The 20,516-nt window shown below is 54.4% G+C and overlaps 2 protein-coding genes across 6 annotated transcripts; both read right to left on the minus strand.

Moving 5' to 3' along the window:
- Window positions 1–191: 191 nt before the first annotated feature.
- On the minus strand, window positions 192–15,491 carry NELFB (negative elongation factor complex member B). The gene is made up of 14 exons (XM_077129697.1): window positions 15,141–15,491; window positions 14,650–15,024; window positions 14,124–14,287; window positions 13,765–13,864; window positions 13,074–13,304; window positions 6,389–6,574; window positions 5,552–5,664; window positions 4,889–4,991; window positions 4,709–4,804; window positions 4,300–4,442; window positions 4,037–4,143; window positions 1,653–1,794; window positions 1,306–1,414; window positions 192–1,154 (listed from the first exon to the last, which is right to left on the minus strand). Exons 1-14 carry the CDS (start codon window positions 15,489–15,491, stop codon window positions 1,008–1,010), a joined length of 2,367 nt encoding a protein of 788 aa, XP_076985812.1. The 3' UTR covers window positions 192–1,007.
- A 1,196-nt stretch (window positions 15,492–16,687) lies between these two features.
- STPG3 (sperm-tail PG-rich repeat containing 3) lies at window positions 16,688–20,510 on the minus strand. 5 transcript variants are annotated; one of them, XM_077148918.1, is made up of 7 exons: window positions 20,426–20,510; window positions 18,445–18,687; window positions 18,190–18,347; window positions 17,965–18,099; window positions 17,677–17,765; window positions 17,156–17,453; window positions 16,688–17,016 (listed from the first exon to the last, which is right to left on the minus strand). In XM_077148918.1, exons 2-7 carry the CDS (start codon window positions 18,549–18,551, stop codon window positions 16,883–16,885), a joined length of 921 nt encoding a protein of 306 aa, XP_077005033.1. In that variant the 5' UTR covers window positions 18,552–18,687; window positions 20,426–20,510; the 3' UTR covers window positions 16,688–16,882. The 5 variants fall into 5 exon arrangements, with proteins under 5 accessions (XP_077005033.1, XP_077005035.1, XP_077005034.1 ...); XM_077148920.1 differs by lacking the exon at window positions 20,426–20,510 and having other exon boundaries at window positions 18,432–18,961; XM_077148919.1 differs by lacking the exon at window positions 20,426–20,510 and having other exon boundaries at window positions 17,156–17,397; window positions 17,965–18,119; window positions 18,445–18,949.
- Between the last annotated feature and the right edge of the window lie 6 nt (window positions 20,511–20,516).

A 20,516-nucleotide genomic window follows, 5' to 3' on the forward strand; every position in this document is an offset into this window, starting at 1 on the left:
TCCAACACATGGCCCTGTGCCCACCAGGCTCAGTCTCCCCACCTGTGAAGTGGCCGGGCCCACCCAACAGGCACACAGGTTAGACCCCACTAGGCCTGGATGGGGGCCGGACGGGCTGACTTCCTTGTGCCTGCCCGAAGAGCCTATATCAACTCCCTGACCCCTTCCGAGTTCACACACCCCGCACACAATAAAAACATGTCACCCACTGGGTTTACCCAAATGCTTTTTATTTACACAAGGGAGTCTCACCAGATGCAGCTATGGGCTCTCTCGAGTCAGGGAACACAGCTGCAAGGAGCAGCAAGGCCGGCCTGGGGAGGCGTGAGGCTGCTGGGTAAGGAGAGGCTCAGCATGGGCCCCGGGAGTCCTCTGTGCAGCCCTGGGTCACCCAGGACTGTCCACACCTGCAGGGCTCTGTCCTCAAGCTGCCCCCTCTTGCCACAGAGGTCTCAGGCGGGTCGGACCCACATTCCCAGAGGCTCCAAGGTGGTGGCAGGAGGCATGGATCCAGCTCCCCAGCTTCTGTCTCTGCAAATGCCACGACGCCAGCACACCATGCCCTCCTGCTCAGGCCCCCAGACACAGAGGGCCATGCAGGTCCCACCGCTCTTTATAGATGGGACTCCAACTACTGTCTGCCTGTCTTTGCTACTGCAATCAAAGCACACAACGCAGGCAGGAGCCAATGGGAGCCTTTCCAAGGGACAAAGGGCAAGTGGCCAGGTGGACAAGGCAGATGAGAAGCTGGCCAGCAGCCACAGGGCAGGAGCAGGGTGGTCCTTTTCCCCTGGACCCTGGGCCAAGCCCAGGATCCAGCCTGAACACCCGGTCCAGCAGTGCTGAGGTGCAGCCAAGGGGGCCGGCCTGTGGGCTGGGGCTCAGCAAAGGCCTACAGAGCTCAGTACAGCCACCTGTCCTGGGCAGATACGCCCCAAACCTGCCTTCTGGGAGAACTGGGGAGCCGTGGCTCCCACAGGCCCCAAAGGGAGGCTCCTCTTCTGGCCTCAGAGCACAGCTGGGGCAGGCACGGCAGGCAGGGGCAGCTCCAGGGCTGGTGTCTCCGCAGCCTGGGCTGGACTTGGCTTCCGGTGGTCCAGCTGCTCCAGCTTCTCACCGAGCTGGGAGTACAGCTCCTTCACAGCCTCTCCACTCTGCAGAGAGAGGCAGCCCCGTGGCCACCGGGGCCCAAGGCAAGCAAGGATGGCCACCCAAAGTAACTGCCCCAAAGTGGGGGCGGCCCGAGCTTGCCCAGGTCGGCTTCCGTCCCACAGAGGGAACTGCCTGGGGCCTGGGGGCACCTACCTGGCCTGTGGGCTCCAGGGCCTTCTGCAGAGCCTCCAGCTTGGATGGGGCCACCCGGTGGTGCAGGTGGATCAGCAGCCGCAGCACGTGCCGGTGCACACTCTCCTTCCTGCAGGGGGGACCATGCCATGCCCCACAGGCCTCACCTCTGCCCTGGCTGGACCCCCACCCCTCAGCTGTGTGCATGCGTCCTGCAGCCCACTGCCTGCTGCCTGCTCTGGGTGGGACTGTGGGCCTAATGGTGCCGAGGCCCAGCTCCAGAGCCCGGAAGACCCTGTACTTGCTCCTCCCAGACCCGGCCACTACATGGACCCCCCGAGGTTCAGGACCACCCCAGGCCCAGATACCTTGGCGAGGCAGTGAGAAGGAAGCCGTCAAAGAGGCTTGTGCAGAAGTCCTCCAGGGCGAACTCGTCGGCCAGCAGGGCCAGGCTCCCCGTGAGGAGGTGCAGAAAGATGTCGCTGAATGCCAGGTCGCCACAGGTCTCCACTGCAGCAAAGGCAAGAGTCAGCCAAGGGAGAACCCACCAGGCGAGAGGGCTCCAGGTGAAGTAGGGCAACAACACTGGGGCCAGGAAAGGGGTGGGGACCGGGCAGGGGTGGGGGACAGAAAGAATGACGAGAGCTGGTCACGGACTTGGACTAAATTCCGTGAGAGAGAGAAAGTCTACGTAGACCAGTAACTTAACACGGAGGAGCAACTAGTGCCCTCTGCGCGAGTACTAACGGACTACTATTTCAACAGTTCAAGAGAACACAGAAGAGGTGTTTTTCTAGTGTACAAAGCCAGCGTGCACTGACAGCTTCATGTAAACACAAGGGCTGTTCAGTGTGGTGAAAGGAAGGGTAGGGCAGGTAGAGCACTGTTGCGTCTCTGCCATGGGAAGGTCATCTGGACAATGACCAGCAGGGACTGGGAAGCGACACTGATGGGGAGCCTGTGACAACACTGCCACTACTGTCACCAAAGCCCACAGAACAACTGGGCTCTGAAGGGAGATGGCAGCAGCCCCACCCCCTGGCCGTGTGCTCCAGCATGTGGCTGAGTCTCCCCAGCCTCGCCTGCAGTTGCTGGCCCACAGGGTACTCGGGAAGGCTCACGGACAAAAGCTCTGATGGTTCCAACAAATCCCAAAGGACACATACAGACCAACTCGCCAACCTACAGGCTGAGAGAATGCCGGTCCAATGCGGGACCGAGCAGACGAGCATCCCCGTGTGAACCTGAGCAGACCTTGCACCAGCTATGAGAGCACCCCAGACACCTCAACCTCAGGACTCACAGGTAACCCACAGGAAGCAACAGGTCTGCGGGCTGCGTTTTTCTAAAAAGCATTCTTACTCTGCAGCAGCACCTACAGGCTCCCTGCAGCTGGGAGACCATCACCTGGGGGCTGGGGGTTGTGGCACCACACACCCATCACGGCAGGTGCCAGGACTAACCACATCATCCTTGGTTAGGTTAAAAATGGCCCGACAAAGAGTTAAAGAATAGACAGATGCAATTTTAAAAGTTAATCCCCAGACTTACGAGAACCCACTGACAACCTGAGAAAAAATGAGCTCTTCCTCAAGGTGACAAAGCACGCATCCTAGCCATGTGCGGCTGCAAAAGGACCACGCACAGCCCCACTTCCAGACAACATGATGAGACAAGAGAAAGAAACAAAAGTACCAAAATAAAACAAAGTTATTTATAATTGTGTTCTGACGTCTCAAAAAGCAAACAAAACAAAACTACTCCCCCTGCTGTGAGCAGACCGGGTCCCCAAGAACATGCATCCTGGCTAACCTGTGAATGGACTTCAAGTGGCAAAAAGGGCTCTTCAGGGATGACTGAGTTAAGGAGCCTGAAACACGGGACTCTCCTGGATACCTGGGCGGATCCAACACCACCACAGGGTCCTTACAGGAGGGAGGCAGGAGATCAGAATCAGAAAGAGCAGAGAAGCAGTCCAAGCTGAGGCCTCAGCAGCCTCTGAGGCCTGGACTTCAGCCCGGTGAGGCTGGCTTTGGGCCTCCAACTCCCAAAGCTATGAGAGAGTATGTCTGCATTATTGTCACCACTGCGTTTATGGTGACTCGTCATAGCAGGCACAGAAAACTGAGACAAACCCTAAGAGGTAGATGGCAGCTGGGTATAAACGAACACCTACTGATCGACAACTTTCCTCCATATGGGAAAGTTAGAATGATGGTAAACATATGTACCATCAAAACACAGATGCCAAAAACAAAAACAAAAAACTAGACGCCCTACAAAAACTCTCAGCAACAAATGCGCAAAGTTGACTCGGGCAAGGCCTGCGCCAACTGGGGCTGTGTCTGTGCTCGGGGGGAGGTGGGCACCTTGCTCTTGGGGGTGCCCTCTGCCCCTACAGCCAAGGGTCCGACTGAGGGTGGCTGTCAACAGTCTAAGCACTGGAGGCCCCTCGCCTGCAAGGACAGGACAGCAGTGGCTCTTTTAATCCTGGTGGGAAAGGCATCCTCAACAAATGGTGCAAGACCCCTGGGGGCAAGTGAGGAACACAAGCTGGACCCTCTTTTACACAAAAGCAAACCCCAGATAGGATCAAAGGTTCGAAAGGGAAAGATCTAGCTGGTGAAGGAAGAGGTGGGATAGAGGGCAAACCAGCTCAGACTCTCTGTGGTGGAGTGTGGTAAGGGGAGGACAGGTGCAGGTGGCCTTTGCCCATGCCAGGCAGGTGCGGAAGTGGAGGCTCAGGGCTCACCAAGGCTGGGCAGCAGCCGCAGCAGCGCGTTCTTGTTCCTCTGCTTGGTGATGTGCAGCACATAGTACAGCCCCACCTCACAGGCCATGCGCTGCTCCTGCAAGAACCTGGTGAAGGTGGGGTCAGCAGGGGCCGGGGCCACGCCCAGGGGACAGGTCAGCCCCTGCTGACGCGCAGGACCGCCCAGACCCACCTCCGAAGCCCTGAGAAGAACCCACCCCACAGGCCTACGGACACCCCCCACCTGCTGACTAGCACCTTACTTGGTGAAACTTTCTGGAAGCGTGTTTGGGTACGTGACTGGGGCTTTTTCCTCAGCTGGAAGCTTCTGGTCCACGTTGAAGGTGTGGTCGTCCACCACGAAAGACATGAGGGTGGGCAGGAACCTGGTCACCAGCTCCACCTCCTGCACAGGAGAGGGTGTCCGTGAGCAGATGCCACACCCCACCCACTGGGCAGGAGAGACGCTCCCTAGCAGACTCTGCCCCCCACAGACCCTGCTCCACCTCTACTGAGATGCTCAAACACTCCTCGTGGGTGCTGCCATCCCTGAAGGAAAGTGGGCACAGACCCCGAGCCCTGTGCTCCTAGGTATGCATGGTGAAGCTGTGGCCCCAGAGGAGCCCAGGCTGGCCCTGCCCCCAAACCCAGGCCACACCCAGCACCACTTACCATGCGGGGCTCCCTGAAGACCTGGCTGTCGATCATGTCCCAGGCACTTTGTCCCAGGCCGAGCATGCGCAGCAGCAGAAGCAGGTCAGGGCTGTCCTGGCGTGAGGTAGGAAGCCTCAGTACGTATCCCCCAGGGCTCCCCTACACCCCCACAGCCCCCCACGCCATGCCTGCACCCACCCTGGGCAGCGTCTCCTGGCCGACCAGCCCCTGCAGGTGCCTGATGGTGCTCAATGCCAGTGTGTTGATGGCGAAGGGGTCACATAGTATCATGGACAGGTCCCTGGAAGGATGGGCTGGGCATCAGCCTGGAGTCCTGGCTGCCCCACGGCCGGTCAGAGGCACGGACCCCATGAGGGGTAGCGCAGGCCAGCAGCCAAGCCCCCCAACATGGCCCAGGGAAGACACCCTCTCGCCACTCAGAGCACATAATTCTAAGCTACATTTCTTCCAAAGAAAACCTTAAGGTCACAAGTTGCCCTTAACTTAAAAAACTTTCAAACATTTCAAGTTATAAAGTTTTTAAAAACTGAGTCATGTTAAAACTGACCAGATTCCTCAAATTCTGCAGGAGCCCCACAAGACAATTGCTGCAAAAAAAGGGAGTGAGAAGGAGCAGATGCTGGTATCCCGAAAGGCGGGCAGGGCTGCTGTTGGAGGACCAACTGGCACCACTGAGCCTCATCCCAGGGAGACGCACTCCCTGACATGTCACCTGGGGACAGCCAACTGTCCTAAAGCCCAAAAACTAATCCCTGGCCACCCTCTGCCAGCTCACTCTGGGCTCAGTGGGAAACACTGCAGACCAAGCTGGGAGACACATGGAGAAAGGGACAGCCTCACCCCAGGACCTGCTCCTGGCCCTTCTTCACTCCATCAAGGAAGCCCTGCAGCTCGCGAGCTCGCTTGCTGTCCACAAACCTCTCGCGGATGCAGGCGTCCAGGCACCAGGTGAACTGTGGGGAGGGAAACAGTCACAGCGCAGCTCTGCTGCAGGCTGGAACCCTGTGAGGGCCTCAGACAACCAAAGCCCATGGCCCTAAAAGGCAGCACTTGGCACAGCTATTTGCCCAGCCACAGCCACCCAGGAGGGGACAGGTCAATGCGCTGGGCAGGCAAGGCACTCTGTGTCCGGGGAGAGCACGAGCACTGGTGAAAATGGGGGGTGTCAGGACCCAGCGCACCCCATCATGCGGGCTCCTCTGCACAGCCCTTGCCTGGAACAGGGTGGGCGGCGGTGCACAAACGTCTGCAGGAGTGCGGTCACCTGAGCAGCATCCTACCCTCCTTCCTCAGCTGAGGCCAGCAAAGGCCAAAGGGGTTGCTGGACCACTCACAGGCTGCGCCGGCCACCCTGATGGCTGCCCCACAGGGTCCCAGAACACCCGCCCATCAGTCCAACCAAACCCTTGCTGACAAAGGTGACCGTGGGACTCCATTCTGAGGCCTGCGTAGAGGATCTGGGACGTCCTGTGGGGTCAGGAGGGCAGGTGGAGGCAGTTGCCAAGACGCCCCGGAGGGGTTGTGACGGACCCCTGGGGCACCTGGTGCCTGAGTAAGTGCCTTCTCTAGTCAGGTCCCAGGGGTTGGGGGCACAGTGCTGCACTGGGGAAACAGGCCTGAGAGCCACTTGCCCCTTGAGAGCAGCTGGCCCCGAGAGCCCGGGCCCCGCAGCCTCACCTTGTGGCAGGGGTCGACGGTACAGATGTCACTGACGTCCAGGTCGTGCAGGGACATTAGCAGCTCAGCGCGCAATGTGCAGTAGTGCACGTTCCGGGTCCGCAGGAAGAGTGTGCGCAGGAACTGCAACACCATGTCGTACAGCTTCACGTTCCTGCCCACCATCTGTGTCAGCCGCTGCACCACCTGCGGCGGGAGGGGAGGGGAGGGGAGGGCGGCGCTGCGTCGGCCCACGGACGCCCCCACCCCGCCCCCCAGGTCGGCCCCTCACTCTGCTCTTCCTGCAAAACGGTTTCTCTTAGGAAATGCTGGTGCTGTTTCTGAGTACGGATGCTTTTTCAAAAGAGCAACTTTTGTCTCTTTTTCTTTTTTTGGGGGGGGGGGTGTGATCCGGAATCGAACCTGGGTCTCCCGCATGGAAGACAAGCATTCTACCACTGAACCACCCACACACCCTAAGAGAGCAATTTTTAAAAACTGTGGTAAAATAAACACAAAAATCACTTAACCATTTTAACTGGACAATTCTTTGACAATTAGTACACTGACAGTCCTGTGTAACTCTCACTGCTATGTATTTCTCAACTATTTTCAATATCCTCACCCAAAACTCCCACTCACTTAGCAATTATGCCCCATTCTCCCTCCCCCTCCCCTGGGCCCCACTATAGTGCTGTCTCTATGGATTTGTTTATTCTAAGATTTCACATAAGAGAAGGCATGTATTTGCTCTTCTTTGCTTTATTTCATTCAACATGATGCCTTCAAGTTCAGCTGTGCTATAGCACGTGTCAGCACACACTTCTCTTTATAGCTGAGTGACGTCCCATCGTATGGATGGACCGCATCTGCTCCCCATCATCTGTGCAGGGGCCCTCGGACTGCCACCTTTTGACTCCTGTGAATAATGCTGTTAAGAACACCGAGTACCTGCTTTCAGTGCTTTGGGGCACACACCTCGGAGTGGGGTTGGCAGGTCTTATGATAATTCTGCATTTAATTTTCTGAGGAACTCCACCAACACAGCAAGCAAACTCACTGCCCATCCCCTCTCTACGTGGGACATGACTCCCAGGGGTGTGGACCTTTCTGGCAACGTGGGACAGAAATCCTAGAATGAGCTGAGACTCGGCATCAGGGGACTGAGAAAACCTTCTCGACCAAAAGGGGGAAGAGTGAAATGAGACAAAATAAGTGTCAATGGCTGAGAGATTCCAAACAGAGTCAAGAGGTTATCCTGGAGGTTATTTTTACGCATTAAATAGATATCAACCTGTTTAGTTAAGGTGTCATGGAGAGGCTGGAGGGAACTGCCTGAAAATGTGGAGCTGTGCTCCAGTAGCCATGTTTCTTGAAAATAATTGTATGATGACATGCAGTGTGACTGTGTGGTTGAGAGCCTTGTGTCTGATGCTCCTTTTGTCTACCTTATCGATAGACAAGTAAAACATATGGATTAAAAATAAATAAATAGAGGGAACAAATATTAAAGTAAATTTAGTAGATTGAAATGCTGGTGATCGGTGAAGGGGAGGGTAAGAGGTATGGTATGTATGAATTTTTTTGTTTTCTTTGTATTGCTTTTTCTGAATTGATGCAGATGTTCTAAGAAATGATCATGATGATGAATATGCACTATGTAATGATAGTGTGAGTTACTGATTATATGAAAGAACAGAATGATCATATGATAAAAATGTTTGTGTTTTTATGTGGTTATGTATCATAAATAAAAAATAAATCAATTAAAAAAATAAAAAAAGAAATAATTTTCTGAGGAACTGCCAAACTGCATTCCAAGGCGCTGCACCATTTCACACTCAAACCACAATGCACGAGGGTTCCTATTCCACCACGTCCTCACCAACATTTATTTTCAGTTTTTTGTAACAGCCATCCTAGTGCATGTGATGCAGGGTCTCAAGTCAGTTTCAATCTGCATTTGTTTCGCTAATGATTAATAATGTTGACCATTTTTTCATGTACTTATTGTCATTTAAATATCTTTTCTGGAGAAAATCTGTTCAAACTGTTGGGTTATTTGTCTTTCTGCTGTGCAGCTGCAGTTGTTCTTTGTTCTGGGTACTAGCCCTTTATCAGATATCTGGTTTCCAAATATTTTCTCCCATTCTGTATGTTGTCTTCTCACTTTATTGATGATAGGCTTTAATGCAAAAAAGTTTTTAATTTTGATGAAGTCCATTTTATCTTTTTTAAAAAATTGCTCGTGCTTCGGTGTATAATCTAAAAAACCATTACATTTACTCCATTGCTGTTGCTTTGGTTTGCTAAAGCTGCTGGAATGTAATATACCAAAAATGAGTTGACTTTTACAAGGAGGATTTATTAACTTACAATTTACAGTTCTAAAGCCATAAAAATGTCCTAATTAAGGCATCAACAGGACGATACCTTCTCTGAAGACAGGCTGCTGGCACCCAGGACAGCTCTGCCACAAGGAAGGTACACAACAGCGTCTGCTAGGCCTTCACTCCTGGGCTTTGCTGCTTTCAGCTTCTAGTCCCTATGACCTCCTCTGTGGGTCCTCTCGGCTTCTCCAGGGCTTTTCTCTCTGTGAGCTCTCTTGGCTTTTCAACTTTTTATCCTCTCAGATCAAGACCCACCATGAATGGGGTGGGTCTCATCTCAAATTAAAAAAACCTAACCAAAAGGTCCCACCCACAATAGATCTGCACCCAAGGATTAGAATAAAAGAAATACAGTCTTTTCTGGGGGTATATAACAGCTTCAAACCAGCACAAGTGTCTTTCTTCATCAAATGGCTTTTTTGTAATTTAACATTTTTCTTTCCTTTTGTCTATATTTTTTAGTTATCTTCTTGATGTTTACCTTTGTATTTAAACTAATAACCTAGTTTGACAAGTACCAACTTTATTTGAGTAGTACATCGTTTATCCCCTATATTCCTCCATCCCTCCCTTTTTGTTTTTTTTTCGCCTGGGCAGGCACCAGGAATCAAACCCAGGTCTCCGGCATGGCAGGTGAGAACTCTGCCACTGAGCCACCGTGGCCCGCCCTCTCCCCATTTTTAATGCTACTGTCTCAGATAACATCTTTATATACTATACTCCCATTAACACAGATTTTAAATGTCATTTTACACATTTGCCTATTAAATCACATGGGGAGGGCTGCTATAAACCAAAACTAGAATAATATAGGGTTTTATTTTTGTCTACGTAGTTTCCTTTACCATGTTCTTTATTTCTTCCTACAGCTTCAAGTTACTCTCTAGTGTCCTTTTATTTCAACCTGAAGGACTCCTTGACATTTCTTACACGGTGAGTCTGGGAAATGAACTCTTTCAGCTTTTGTTTACCTGAAAATGTCTTAATTTCCCTTCATTTTTGAAGGGTCATCTTGCTGGATGTGGAATTCCTGGTTGACAGGTGTTCCCCCTGAGGGCTTTAAGGGTGGCATCCCTCGGCCTTCTGGCCCACACAGGTTCTGATGGGCATCCCAAAGTGAGCCTTCGTATGTGACAAAAGGCATCTCTCTCCCTGCCTTCAAAATCCCGCCTTTGGATTTTGACAATTTCGTGTCAGGTGTCTCGGTGTAGAACTCCTGGAACCTGTCCTGCTTGGCGTTCATGGGCTCCCTGGATGTGTGCATTCATGGCTTGGATCAAACTTGGCAAGTTCCGGGTGTTTATTTCTTCACATTCTTTTCTGCCTCTTTCTTTTTTTCCTTCTGGAACTCCAGTGAAGGGCATGTTGTTATGCTCGATGGGCTCCAACAGCTCCCCTCAAACTGTTCTTTTTCTTCATTTTTTTCTGCTCCCCACACTGGGTTTGCTGATTCTTTCTTCTGCCTATTCAAATTCACTCTTGAATCTAATGAGTTTTCTACTTCAATTACTGTACTTTGCAGCTCCAACATTTGTTTAGATCCTTTTTATAATTTCCATCTTGTATTTTGTTCAAATGTTTTCCTAATTTCCTTATTTGTTATATGATTCATTTGGCTTGTTCAATGTATTTAAGACAGCTAATTTAGCCTTTGGCTAATAGTCCCAATGTATGAGCTTCCACAGAGATGGTTTCTGGCAAACTCTTTCTTTCTTGTGAACGGGCCCTGTGGTAGTCAGGTTCAGGTGTCAACTTGGCCAGGTGATGGTGCCCCGTTTTTCTGTTTCTACTGCCTTAAATCATCTGTATGTGAAATTAATCTATGGCTGATTACATTTGCAGTTGGCTAGAGGGAGTGCCTTCTACAATGAGTGATGTTAAGTTCAATTAGCTGGAAGCTTAAACGAGAGAGGTCAGAAGAGAGCTCAGCAGCTCAGCATACCTCATCTCAGCACTCACAGCTGAGCCCAGACATCGGGAGATGCAGAAAGGAATCGACCCAGGGAAAGCTAGTGGAACCCAGAAGCCAGGAGAGAAGGCCAGCAGATGTCATCATGTGCCTTCCAATATGTAAAGAGAGCCTCTGATGAAAATTAGTTGCCTTTCCTCTGATTTTAACTAAATAAATCCCTCATTAAAAACTGATCCATCTTGGTTGTGCTGCATTCTGGTAGCTTTGGCAGACTAAAATAGGCCCTATTTTCCCATTCCTTTGTGTAATTTTTTGTTAAGAACTGGAAATTCTGAGTGTAATGTTGCTGTTACTCTGGAAATCTTGTTCTTTCAGATCTCTGGGATTGCTAGGTTTCTTTTTCTTGTTGAAAGCTTAGCCATCAATTTGTGACTTGTCCAAACTATTTTTGCTCCAAATCAGAAAACAGAAAGAGAAAAGTGGAAAAAAAAATATTTTTTCAATAGGTACTATTTCCTTGAGACTCCTCTGTCACTTTTGCCTAAGGGGGGTTGGAATGATAGCTGTCCTAAGAGCCAGAGCGCCCACGATTTGATGATCACAGCACACACTCTGGTTTTGGGAGGCCTAGGCTCCTATAGCCCACACTGGCCCCAGAAAGCTGCACCAGGAAACTGGGCTGCAGTCACTACTGCTGCCTGCCACATGGCTGGGGTGACCGATATATGGATGGTGAAATTCATTAGCATTTACTGAAATGTACCAGTCTCTTCCTCCAGCTCTTCTCTGGGTGCTGCACAGTGTTCCACTAGCCTCCAAGTTCCAAATTTTTGATTCAGACAGTTCTTGCTAATTCAATAATTGTTTTGGTACAGTGTATTTCCTGGAGCTTCCTGCCCCACCATCTTCCCATAATCCTCTATCTCTGAGGCTTTTGGAAGCATTATCATTCTGTAGCACCACCACTATGTGCCTCGACCCCAGGGCTCACCAACACGTAGTGACGAGGGCAGAGGGTCAGAGCTGCGAAAGGTCCGACCACTTAACCATTCATCATACACGGCCCAGCTACTCGCACTATGAGTACACAGCCATGTGGGAAAAGGGGTCTACAGGGCAGTGCAACAGTGGGAAATGGCAACGAGTAGGCATCAGGTGCAGCCAGGGAGGGCAGAGGGCTGGGGTCATGACCACTTCTAAGCAGTAGCACAGGGACTAGAAAGAGAGGCCTTTCCCTTAGATGTCTATCTGTCCCTTTTGAACTTTGGGCCATTTGCATTTCTGAGGGGTATAAATATATGAGAACTTTTAAAAGCAAGATCAAGCTAAGACAAAGCAAGCCCAGCAACCACCCAAAAAAGGACATCAGTGCCATGGACACTCAGTTCTCGGTGGGGGGGGACAGAAGGTGAGAGAAAGGCAGAGGGATATGTGGAAGACTCCACATCTCACAGAAGTGGCCAAGGGCTCCATACAATAATGATGGACAAGAAAGAGGCTTATGAAGAATCAAAGCCAGAGCTAATCTAGCACTCTATGACGCAAGCCACAGCCCCTTCATCCTGAGATGGCACGAGCTGTGCTGTCTAGCAGGAGTCCCAGAACACGGGCCCCTAAGCCTCCAAAATGCAGCAACTGAGAAGCACCACAAGTGCAAAACACACTCCAAATTTCTAAAATTTCGTACAAAAAAGGGAACATAATAGAGCTCATTCATAGTTTTATACTAATTACATGTTGAAGTTACAGTGCTTTGGATATATTAGATTTTAAAGGAAATATACTATTAAAATTTATTTCGTCTGTTTCTGTTTTTTAACACATACGGCAGAAAATGTTATATTTTGCTCATGGGGTTCCCTTTAATTTCTCCAAAACAGCACTGTTCTAGGGCCAACCAATCAAGAAATCTGTATATACAAAAAAAACATCAATTCCAAATCTGAGTTTAGAGTAATGCCACCTGTATTAAACAGGCAGGGCCTAAAATGGACTGTTTCCTAAAGAAAACAGAAGAGGAATTTGTACTTCAAGCATAACATGCTATTTAGTAACATGCAGTTAAAGAACTAAAAAAGATGATTTTAGAGGCAGCACTGGGGAGTCTGCTGCTTTTCATCAAAGGCCATTCCGTAGATTTTAACCTTGATCACACATTACTTTGTTGAAGAGCAAAATATACACAAATTCAAAACTAACAAAAAAAGGACAGCATCAAAGGAGACAAAGTCAAGACCCCTTCCTGCCAGCTACCTTCACAAGTCCATCCTTTGAGGAGCAGAACCACATTCATGAGGGACAGGAAGTGACTACCCCAAGACAACGGGGAAGGGGAACGCCAAGCAGGCCTCCTCGGAGCCCACCCAGACTGAGTACACTACATGCACAAAGGCCTCCCTCTCACCTCGCCCTGACGCCTCGTCTTAGGAGAGGGACTGAAGAAGTTGTGCAAGACGGAAAGCTCAGTGCTGAAGAGGGCACTTTCTTTCTCAAGGATGTATTGCTTCAGCAGTGGGGAGACCTCGTCCCCGAAGAGTGCCTGGTTGTCTTGCCAGATTTGCCTCTTCACCTCCACAGCGCAGGCCCGGTACAGCTCCTTGTCAGCCATCACCAGCTTCAGCTTCTTCTCAGGAACCTACAGAATACCGGACACCTCCTGAGTGCATGCAAGCCCCACGGTGTCTCCAGACAAATCAAGAAGTTGTAGCCCCCACACCATAGAACCCTCTAGCCCAGCCCCACCCGTGAAGAAAGTCGGCACCTGTAACTGGCCCCACAGGAGGCACCTCAGTCACAGCAGGTGCGGGTGACCATACTGAGTACAAACAACTCTCTCCAGGAAAGGCCCTATATCCTGACTCAAAGGACCGAGCTTCTGTGTCCCTTGTAGGAGAAGACAGCACGGAGAACACACCCAGAACTATGCTCGCCTTGGGCAGGCAGTCTACCAAACGTTCCTGGAACTAAGCTGAGCCCTGCACCAAGCACACACTCAGAGCTTCCACCAACTATGGGCACATGGGTGGATCTACCCATGTCGTGCAGACCTGGGGCACACCTGGCTCCCCAGAGCAGACAGACTCTGTGGCTTTTACCTTGGGCAAGTGTTTCATGACACACATCACAACTGGCTGCAGGGATGGCATCTTCACAAGAGAAAAGCTCTTTTCCAGAAGATCTTCCAGTTTCTTATATCTGGAAAGATGAACATGACTAAGATTCAGCAAAGTCCAAATCAGAAGCTGACTGCCTGTATCCAGACAGACGACAATCAAGGATACCAACAGTGTCCCCACACATGACATACGGGGATGCAGACTGATCTAGCACGGTGCCAGACCAGCTCCATAAGCTGGAATGCATGGTGAAGGGAACATCCAGTGTTGCTTGTCAATACAAGGCTGAGAAGTAGCTGCACATCTCCCTGCCCCCAAGTTCACCTGCAACCCCCTACCTCTCCTCCACCTTCCCCTCTGCAGCAATGGTTGACACTCTCTCCAGCAGCTTGTCCCGTAGCTCATCGAACACAGACTGGTGGAATTCCAGACGTGGGGTCCCGTGCAGGTCCAAAAACGGCAAGGCGGACTGCAGTGATGGCAGGAGCACACCGTTCTCCGTCTGGGGGAGCAGAGCGTCGGTGTGGAGGTGATTTTGCTTATGGGGAGCCAATAGACACCTCAGCAGAACCAAGTCCAGCCAGGTATCCCAGATACCCGGAGGAGGCATACTCAAGGTTGTTCCCACAGAGGCTGATTGTAACAGAAAAGACCGGAAACTTCCCCAAAGCCCATCAAGACACAGCTCAGAACATCCTGGCACATCCTAATTTAGCTACAGGGAAAAACACAACGCTTCCAGTCTCCGGAGCGCCTCCGCCCACCCCCTGGACTCGGCTGGGAATGCCTCGCCTTCACTCGCGCCTCCACCCAGGCCCCGGCGACCCGCGCGCGCCCCCACGCACCTCCTCCTGCCCCGCCCACCTGGAACTGCTCGATGGCTTTGAGCGGCTCGGTGCAGTTGGTCAGCGTCTCTTTCAAGTCTTCGCCGTTGGCCACGCCCAGGTCCTGCAGCCCCGCGAACAACGCCGAGGCCCCGGGCCCTGTCCGGCCCGGCGCCCCATCCCCGGCCCGCTCGCCGGGCGCCGCCGCCCCAGACGCCGCAGGGCCCCCAGAACCCCGCTCCCCCGGGCCTCGGGGGCCGCTCGAGCCCCGCTCCACCGCGCCCTCCAGCTCGGCCAGGTCCTGCGCAGCGCAGTTCCGCCCGCGACCCCGCAGCCGCCGACTTCCGTCACGCACAGCCGCGGTCCGCCGGACAGCCGGCCCCCGGGAAACGCCGCCGGGGCCGCGCAGAGGACCCTGGGAGCGGCGCCCTCAGCTCGCGCGGTCGGAGTGACGTCGGGGAAGAGCCGGGCGCGCCGATGACGCAGCAGCTGCCGCCGGGCCCCGCCCCCACGCTCCCGTCGTAGCCCCACCCACTCCCGCTCCACGCTCCCCCCGGGCCCCGCCTGCATCTGTTGCCGTAAATCCGCTGGCGTTCGCTGAGTAGCGGGTCCCGCTTGGCCGCTACCTCCTCTGCCGGGCAGGCCCGAGGGCGGTGGGCTCAGTCCAGCCCGGCACTCCTGGAGGTGCGCCGGCCTCTGCGCCAAAGCACCCCCCACGAAGCCCAGTGAGAAAGGCGGGAGCCCAGGTGGCTGTTCCCCCGAGTGAGCCCCACAAGGCTGAATCCAAGGGCTGCCGGCCTCGGGCCACAGGACTGCCATCTCCGAGTACCCAGGAGAGCGCACCCTGAGCCCCCCCGGGACCTCGCCGGAGACCCCATGCATAGCAGACCCTCAGGCTGCGCCCAGAAAGCTGCCAGCACGAATTCTGGGTTCCACAGTGCCGCCTGTGGGGTAGAGAGCTCATCCCAGGGCCCGTCCGCCCTGCCCGCGCGTGGCTGGGCGCCAACCTCTCATCCCAGCATCCAGCCCTTCTGTGGTCCGCACCCCTCCTGCTCATTTTACCCCATCCCACCTGCCCTTTCTCACTCTCTCTCTCAGTCACACACAAACACGGACTTAGCCATACCACAATCACACGCTCTCCCTTTTCACATTCCTTTATGTCTACTAGAAATTCCCTTCCTGCTGCCTGGCAAATTTGCTGATCTGTGAAAGCCCATCCCTCTGCAACCCACCTGACAGGGATTGCTCCAACCTTCCCGCTGGTCCCATTCCTGGCCCTGGGCCCCAGAGTGTGCTGGGTGGTGAAGCTGTGAGCAGGGCTCCCAGGCCCTCATGGCTCTGTTGCCGTTGCCTCCTGACCCAGCTGGCAATCCTAGGGCTAGGTGGCATATATCTGTAGTCCCACTGCTCTGATATGGTAGGGCAATGGGGAGACCAGTCCAACCCCAGAGGACACAGGTGCACAGCACTCACACTTTCTGGGTCTTGACCACCCCCCTGCAAAAGCAGAGGAACCCCACCCCCTCGGGAGCAGCTGTTGCAGGTGCTATTTTGAAAGAGAAGATGGAGTGGCATGGGACTCAGAGAATAGCAGGGAGGTCAAAGGGTAAGCCAGTGGCTGGTGAGGCTGCTGCCATGCTCACGAGCTGGGGGTAGGGGGCGAGCCCCAAAAGGCAGGCCCATACTCAGTGCCTTCTGCCACCAACCTCACCCAGCCGCATGAGTCTCGGGCCTCCTGGCCTGATCCTGAGGGTCATGGGGCCAGCCCAGATGAGGCAAGTGTCTGAGCCCTCCACAGCTGCTGGGCAGGCTGGCCCCAATTCAGGGAGTTTACCCATGCTTCCAATGGTCAGTTCTTTGGCTCAGCAGCTACTGACCCTAGGGTAGGTGGGCAGCTGGACTGGTCCCCTGAGTTGCACGGCTAGGAAGGGGTGGTCCTGCACTGCCCACGGGACCCCCACCCCTCCTGTCCATTTTCCATGGACAAGGAGCTCAAGGCCAGTCCCTGGCTGCCATCCCAGCCTACTCTAGAGAAGAGGGCATCAAATGTGTAAGCCAAGAGCACACAACAAGAGTTCAGAAGAACCAACAGTATCTCTGTATGGGAAGAGGGCAGGTAAATGGGGCTCCAAGTGGGGCTCTTCTTGTCAGTGCCAAGAGGGTCAGTAAAGGTCAGGCTGGGTTGCCGAGTTCCAGGAGACAGCAGGGAAGGCCCCCTGGAGGCCTGGGTTGCAAGCAATCACCGGCCGGCCGGCTGCACCCAGCAGGATCTAGAGTGTGCTGAAGGGACCTGTGTCGTGGCGCTTGGGCCTGCGCACGCCCTGGATGACCACTCCCGGGGCGGAGGGGAAGCGGGACTTGTAGCAATTCTCCACATCGTAGGCGGCAGGGCCTGGTGAGCTGGCTGCAGAGAGAGGACGCGGGGAGCCCTTGTCCCAGCTCTCACTCACATTCCAGTCCCTGCAGCTTGTCATCCGGCCCCCTCCAGGACCTTCGTCTCCTCCCTCCCACCCTGCCCTGACCCCTCTCCCCGGGCTCCTTACAAGAGCTGACCCAGGCTGTGAAGGCAGGGGAACGGCTCATGGAGAAGGCCGGCGGCCGCGGGCTCTGCAGGCGGCACCCAGGCAGGACGTCGTAGGTGGTGGGGCTGGGGCGCTTCTCGCCCGGGGACTGGGGAGGAGGCTGCAGTGTGGCCTGGGCACGGGCGCCTGCTCCCCTTGCCCGGGGCGGCCCCAGGCGGCGCCGGCCCTCAGGGGTCTTGGAGTCCTGGCGGCGGCCCGCGAAGCTAAAGGTGGGGAAGGCGGGGCCGCTGAGTGGCTGGTAGTCGGTGGGCGACGGCCACTGCAGAGGAGACGGTGCTGCAGATCCCAGCCGGCCCGACAGCCACAGGCCCGCCCCCGGCTCACGAGGAACCGCTGCAGACACGCCCAGTTCCACCCACGAGGGCCCGTCCGTCCCCGCCTACTGTTTTGGGGGGGGGGGGGGTGCATGGAATCGAAGTGGGTCTCCCGCGTGGAAGGCGGGCATTCTAACCACTAAACTACCTGTGCACCCTGCCGCCTACCTTTTGCTCGCGGTTAAAGTCTGTCTTCTGCGTGAACGGGCTTTCGCTCTGGAACCACAGGGTCTGCCAGGCCCTGCGGCCGCCGCCGTCTGCAGTGGGGAAGCAGGAAGCGGCGCTTGAGGGAGGAAGGGTGGGCGAAGGCGGCACGCAGGCGGCGGGGCGGGGGTGGGGGACACACAGGCGGTGTGGGAGCCAGGCCCCCAGCCCCAGGACGAGCGGAGCCGCGGGGAGAGGTGGGGTAGCTCCCAGATTGGCGTGCAGAATGACGCGGGGTCCGGGGTCACACACCGCGGGCTGTGGGCTTGCGACCGATGCTGTAGCAGGGGTGCGGGGAGGCCTCGCGCAGAGCTGCATCGGGCACCCCATACCTCGTGGGACCGGGGATCTCCAAGTCGCTGAGAACGGGTGGGCGTCGCTCCAGCACTGGCGGCAGGAAGCAAGGGCTGGACGCTGGGGTCTACCCAGTGGACCCCTGCCTCTGCCCCAGGCCACCTCCCTAAGACCCTCACTCACGCAGTTCCCTCTGTCTTCTGATGCAGGCAGACAGGGGGTCTTGGGGGATGCCTACTCGTACCCTGAGGCCAGCTGGGACCTCCCAGGCCCCTGGGGACCCCATCTTGGCCCAGGCTGACCTGGATTCTGGGTCTGACAAGTGCACAGCAGCCTTGGGCCTGTAAAGGAGACAGACAGCCACCATCAAGCCCCAGCCCACCCAATGCTCCCAGCCCAGGTGCCATGCAGGCCTGCCCACCCACCCTCTGAAGTTACTGGGTGGGCGCCGGTGCCTTTGGCCGCGGGGGGCCATGGGTCCAGTGTTGGCCTCCATTGATGTAAAAGTTGGCCAGAAACTTCACCGCCTTCTGGTCAAAGTTCATGGTCTGAAGCTCGGGTTCCCACCCTCACAGCTCTGTGACCTCACTGGGGCATGGGGCCCCCTCTGTTGCCAGGGACTCCCTGGGGAAGGAGCATCATCCAGCTGTATCCACTGCTGTCCAGGCTCTCAGCTCAGCCCTGGAGGGAAGGAGGCAGTGCAGTGCAGCCCTAGCCCCGGTGGGGGGCCAGGCTGAGCTAGGGGGAGTGGTCCCAGGCCTATCTCCCTTAACCTTCTGCCCCCCTCCCCTCCCTTGCTCCAACCCCTGCCCTTCTCCGGGACTCCAGCAGGGAGTCCTAGCTGTGAAGGAATCATAAGCCTGAGCGAGTACCCAGGCCTTGCAGACGCAGCCTCAGAGCCGCCTGGCCGGGCAGACCCAGCCCTGACCTTGGCCCCCCAATCCTCTTGTGCTGACAGGTCTAGACCACCTAACCCACAGAGCCTCCCCCAGGCCCTCCCCCACCGCGACTGTGTGTCTGTCTCTCAGACCCCTCCCGAGGTGCTGGGCACCTCGAGGTGTTGCAGATGGACAGGCGGGTGGACAGAAGTGTGTGAGGAAGCTCAAGTTTAATGAGGGCAGGGGGTCCACAAACCGTGCACTGAGGCCCCTGCCCAGGCTGCCAGCATTCTCTGAGAGCGTAACTGATAATGGCTGCCATGGGTATGCAGCCACACACCTGCTGACAAAGCTCCCCCGCCACACTGCTCAGGTCGCCCCAACGTTCTTCTGTGGTGAGCATTGCTGTGTGGGGCGACCCTACACAGGTGTGTCTAGCCAAGTACATGAACCTTTCCTTGGACAAACTCTTACAAGTGGAAGAAAGGGTTGAGCGATGTGTTACCAAATTGCTTTCCAGAAAGCTGTTCTCACGTGAACCTGCCAGCAGGGCGGTTAGCAATGCTAGTGTCAGCATTTAATCAGCATTTTCTGGATTCATAAGGTTCAGCCTTACGTCTATATGTTTAGAGACTGTTGTCTGTTTCCTTAGTTTTCACATATTTTAAGCATTTTACCATTAGGGTGTTAACTTTTCCTATTTTAGTTTCAGGGGTTTTGGCAGTTATTATCTGCTCGTAATATCTGTCACTGTTCTAGTTTGCTAGCTGCTGGAATGCAACACACCAGAGATGGATTGGCTTTTAATAAAAGGGGATTTATTTTGTTAATTCTTCAGAGGAAAGGCAGCTAACTTTCCACTGAGGTTCTTTCTTACGTGGAAGGCACAGGATGGTCTCTGCTGGTCCTCTCTCCAGGCCCCTGGGTTCCAACAACTTTCCCTGGGGTAACTTCTTTCTGCATCTCCAAAGGCCTGGGCTGAGCTGCGAGTGCTGAGATGAGGAATGCTGAGCTGCTTAGGCTGTGCTACTTTGTGCTCTCTCATTTAAGCACCAGCCAATTAAGTCAAACGTCACTCATTGCAGCAGACACGCCTCCTAGCCGACTGCAGATGTAATTAGCAACAGATGAGGTTCACCAACCATTGGCTCATGTCCACAGCCACAGAACTAGGTGCCTTCACCTGGCCAAGTTGACAACTGAATCTGACTCCCACAGTCACCATATTTTCTCCAGTTGTGGTTTGCCTCTTCAGATTGTGTTTTTTAAACATTTACTTCAGCCTACTAATCTTTTCTTCCATTGCTTTTATGGCTAGAAAGTCCTTCCTCTACCAAAAAATGCCAGGATCTGTTTAGAATGAAAAACTGCGCCTGCCCCACGTGAAGGAGCTGAGGGATGGAGCCTGGGCTCCGGAGTCCCAGACTTGAGGCCAGCTCGTGAGGGCACCCCTAGTCAAGATGGGGTGCTTGTGGTAAAGAACTGGGGAGGAGGCCCTGAGGGTCCCCCGTGGGGCTGCTCTTCAGTCGGCCACTACCCACCTGGTGGGACCACTGTGCTCTGAGGATGGCGCCTGTTTGCTGAGCCGAGTTAGGGACCCCTCCCCACACACCCCTCCCCAGCCTGCCACCT

This window comes from Tamandua tetradactyla, chromosome 2, assembly GCF_023851605.1.
Source record: "Tamandua tetradactyla isolate mTamTet1 chromosome 2, mTamTet1.pri, whole genome shotgun sequence".
In the NCBI taxonomy this organism is placed as follows: Eukaryota; Metazoa; Chordata; class Mammalia; order Pilosa; family Myrmecophagidae; genus Tamandua; species Tamandua tetradactyla.

Excerpts from the sequence above, each read along its gene's own strand:
- STPG3 (XM_077148918.1), bottom strand. The coding sequence starts at position 18,551 with ATGAACTTTGACCAGAAGGCGGTGAAGTTTCTGGCCAACTTTTACATC. Across the intron at positions 18,348-18,444 it reads AAGGCACCGGCGCCCACCCA|GCCCAAGGCTGCTGTGCACT; the intron begins GTAACTTCAGAG and ends TCTCCTTTACAG. Across the intron at positions 17,454-17,676 it reads ACTTTAACCGCGAGCAAAAG|TGGCCGTCGCCCACCGACTA; the intron begins GTAGGCGGCAGG and ends TCTCCTCTGCAG.
- NELFB (XM_077129697.1), bottom strand. The coding sequence starts at position 15,491 with ATGCATGGGGTCTCCGGCGAGGTCCCGGGGGGGCTCAGGGTGCGCTCT. Across the intron at positions 14,288-14,649 it reads AAGCCATCGAGCAGTTCCAG|ACGGAGAACGGTGTGCTCCT; the intron begins GTGGGCGGGGCA and ends CTGCTCCCCCAG. Across the intron at positions 1,795-4,036 it reads GCGGCTGCTGCCCAGCCTTG|TGGAGACCTGTGGCGACCTG; the intron begins GTGAGCCCTGAG and ends CCTTTGCTGCAG.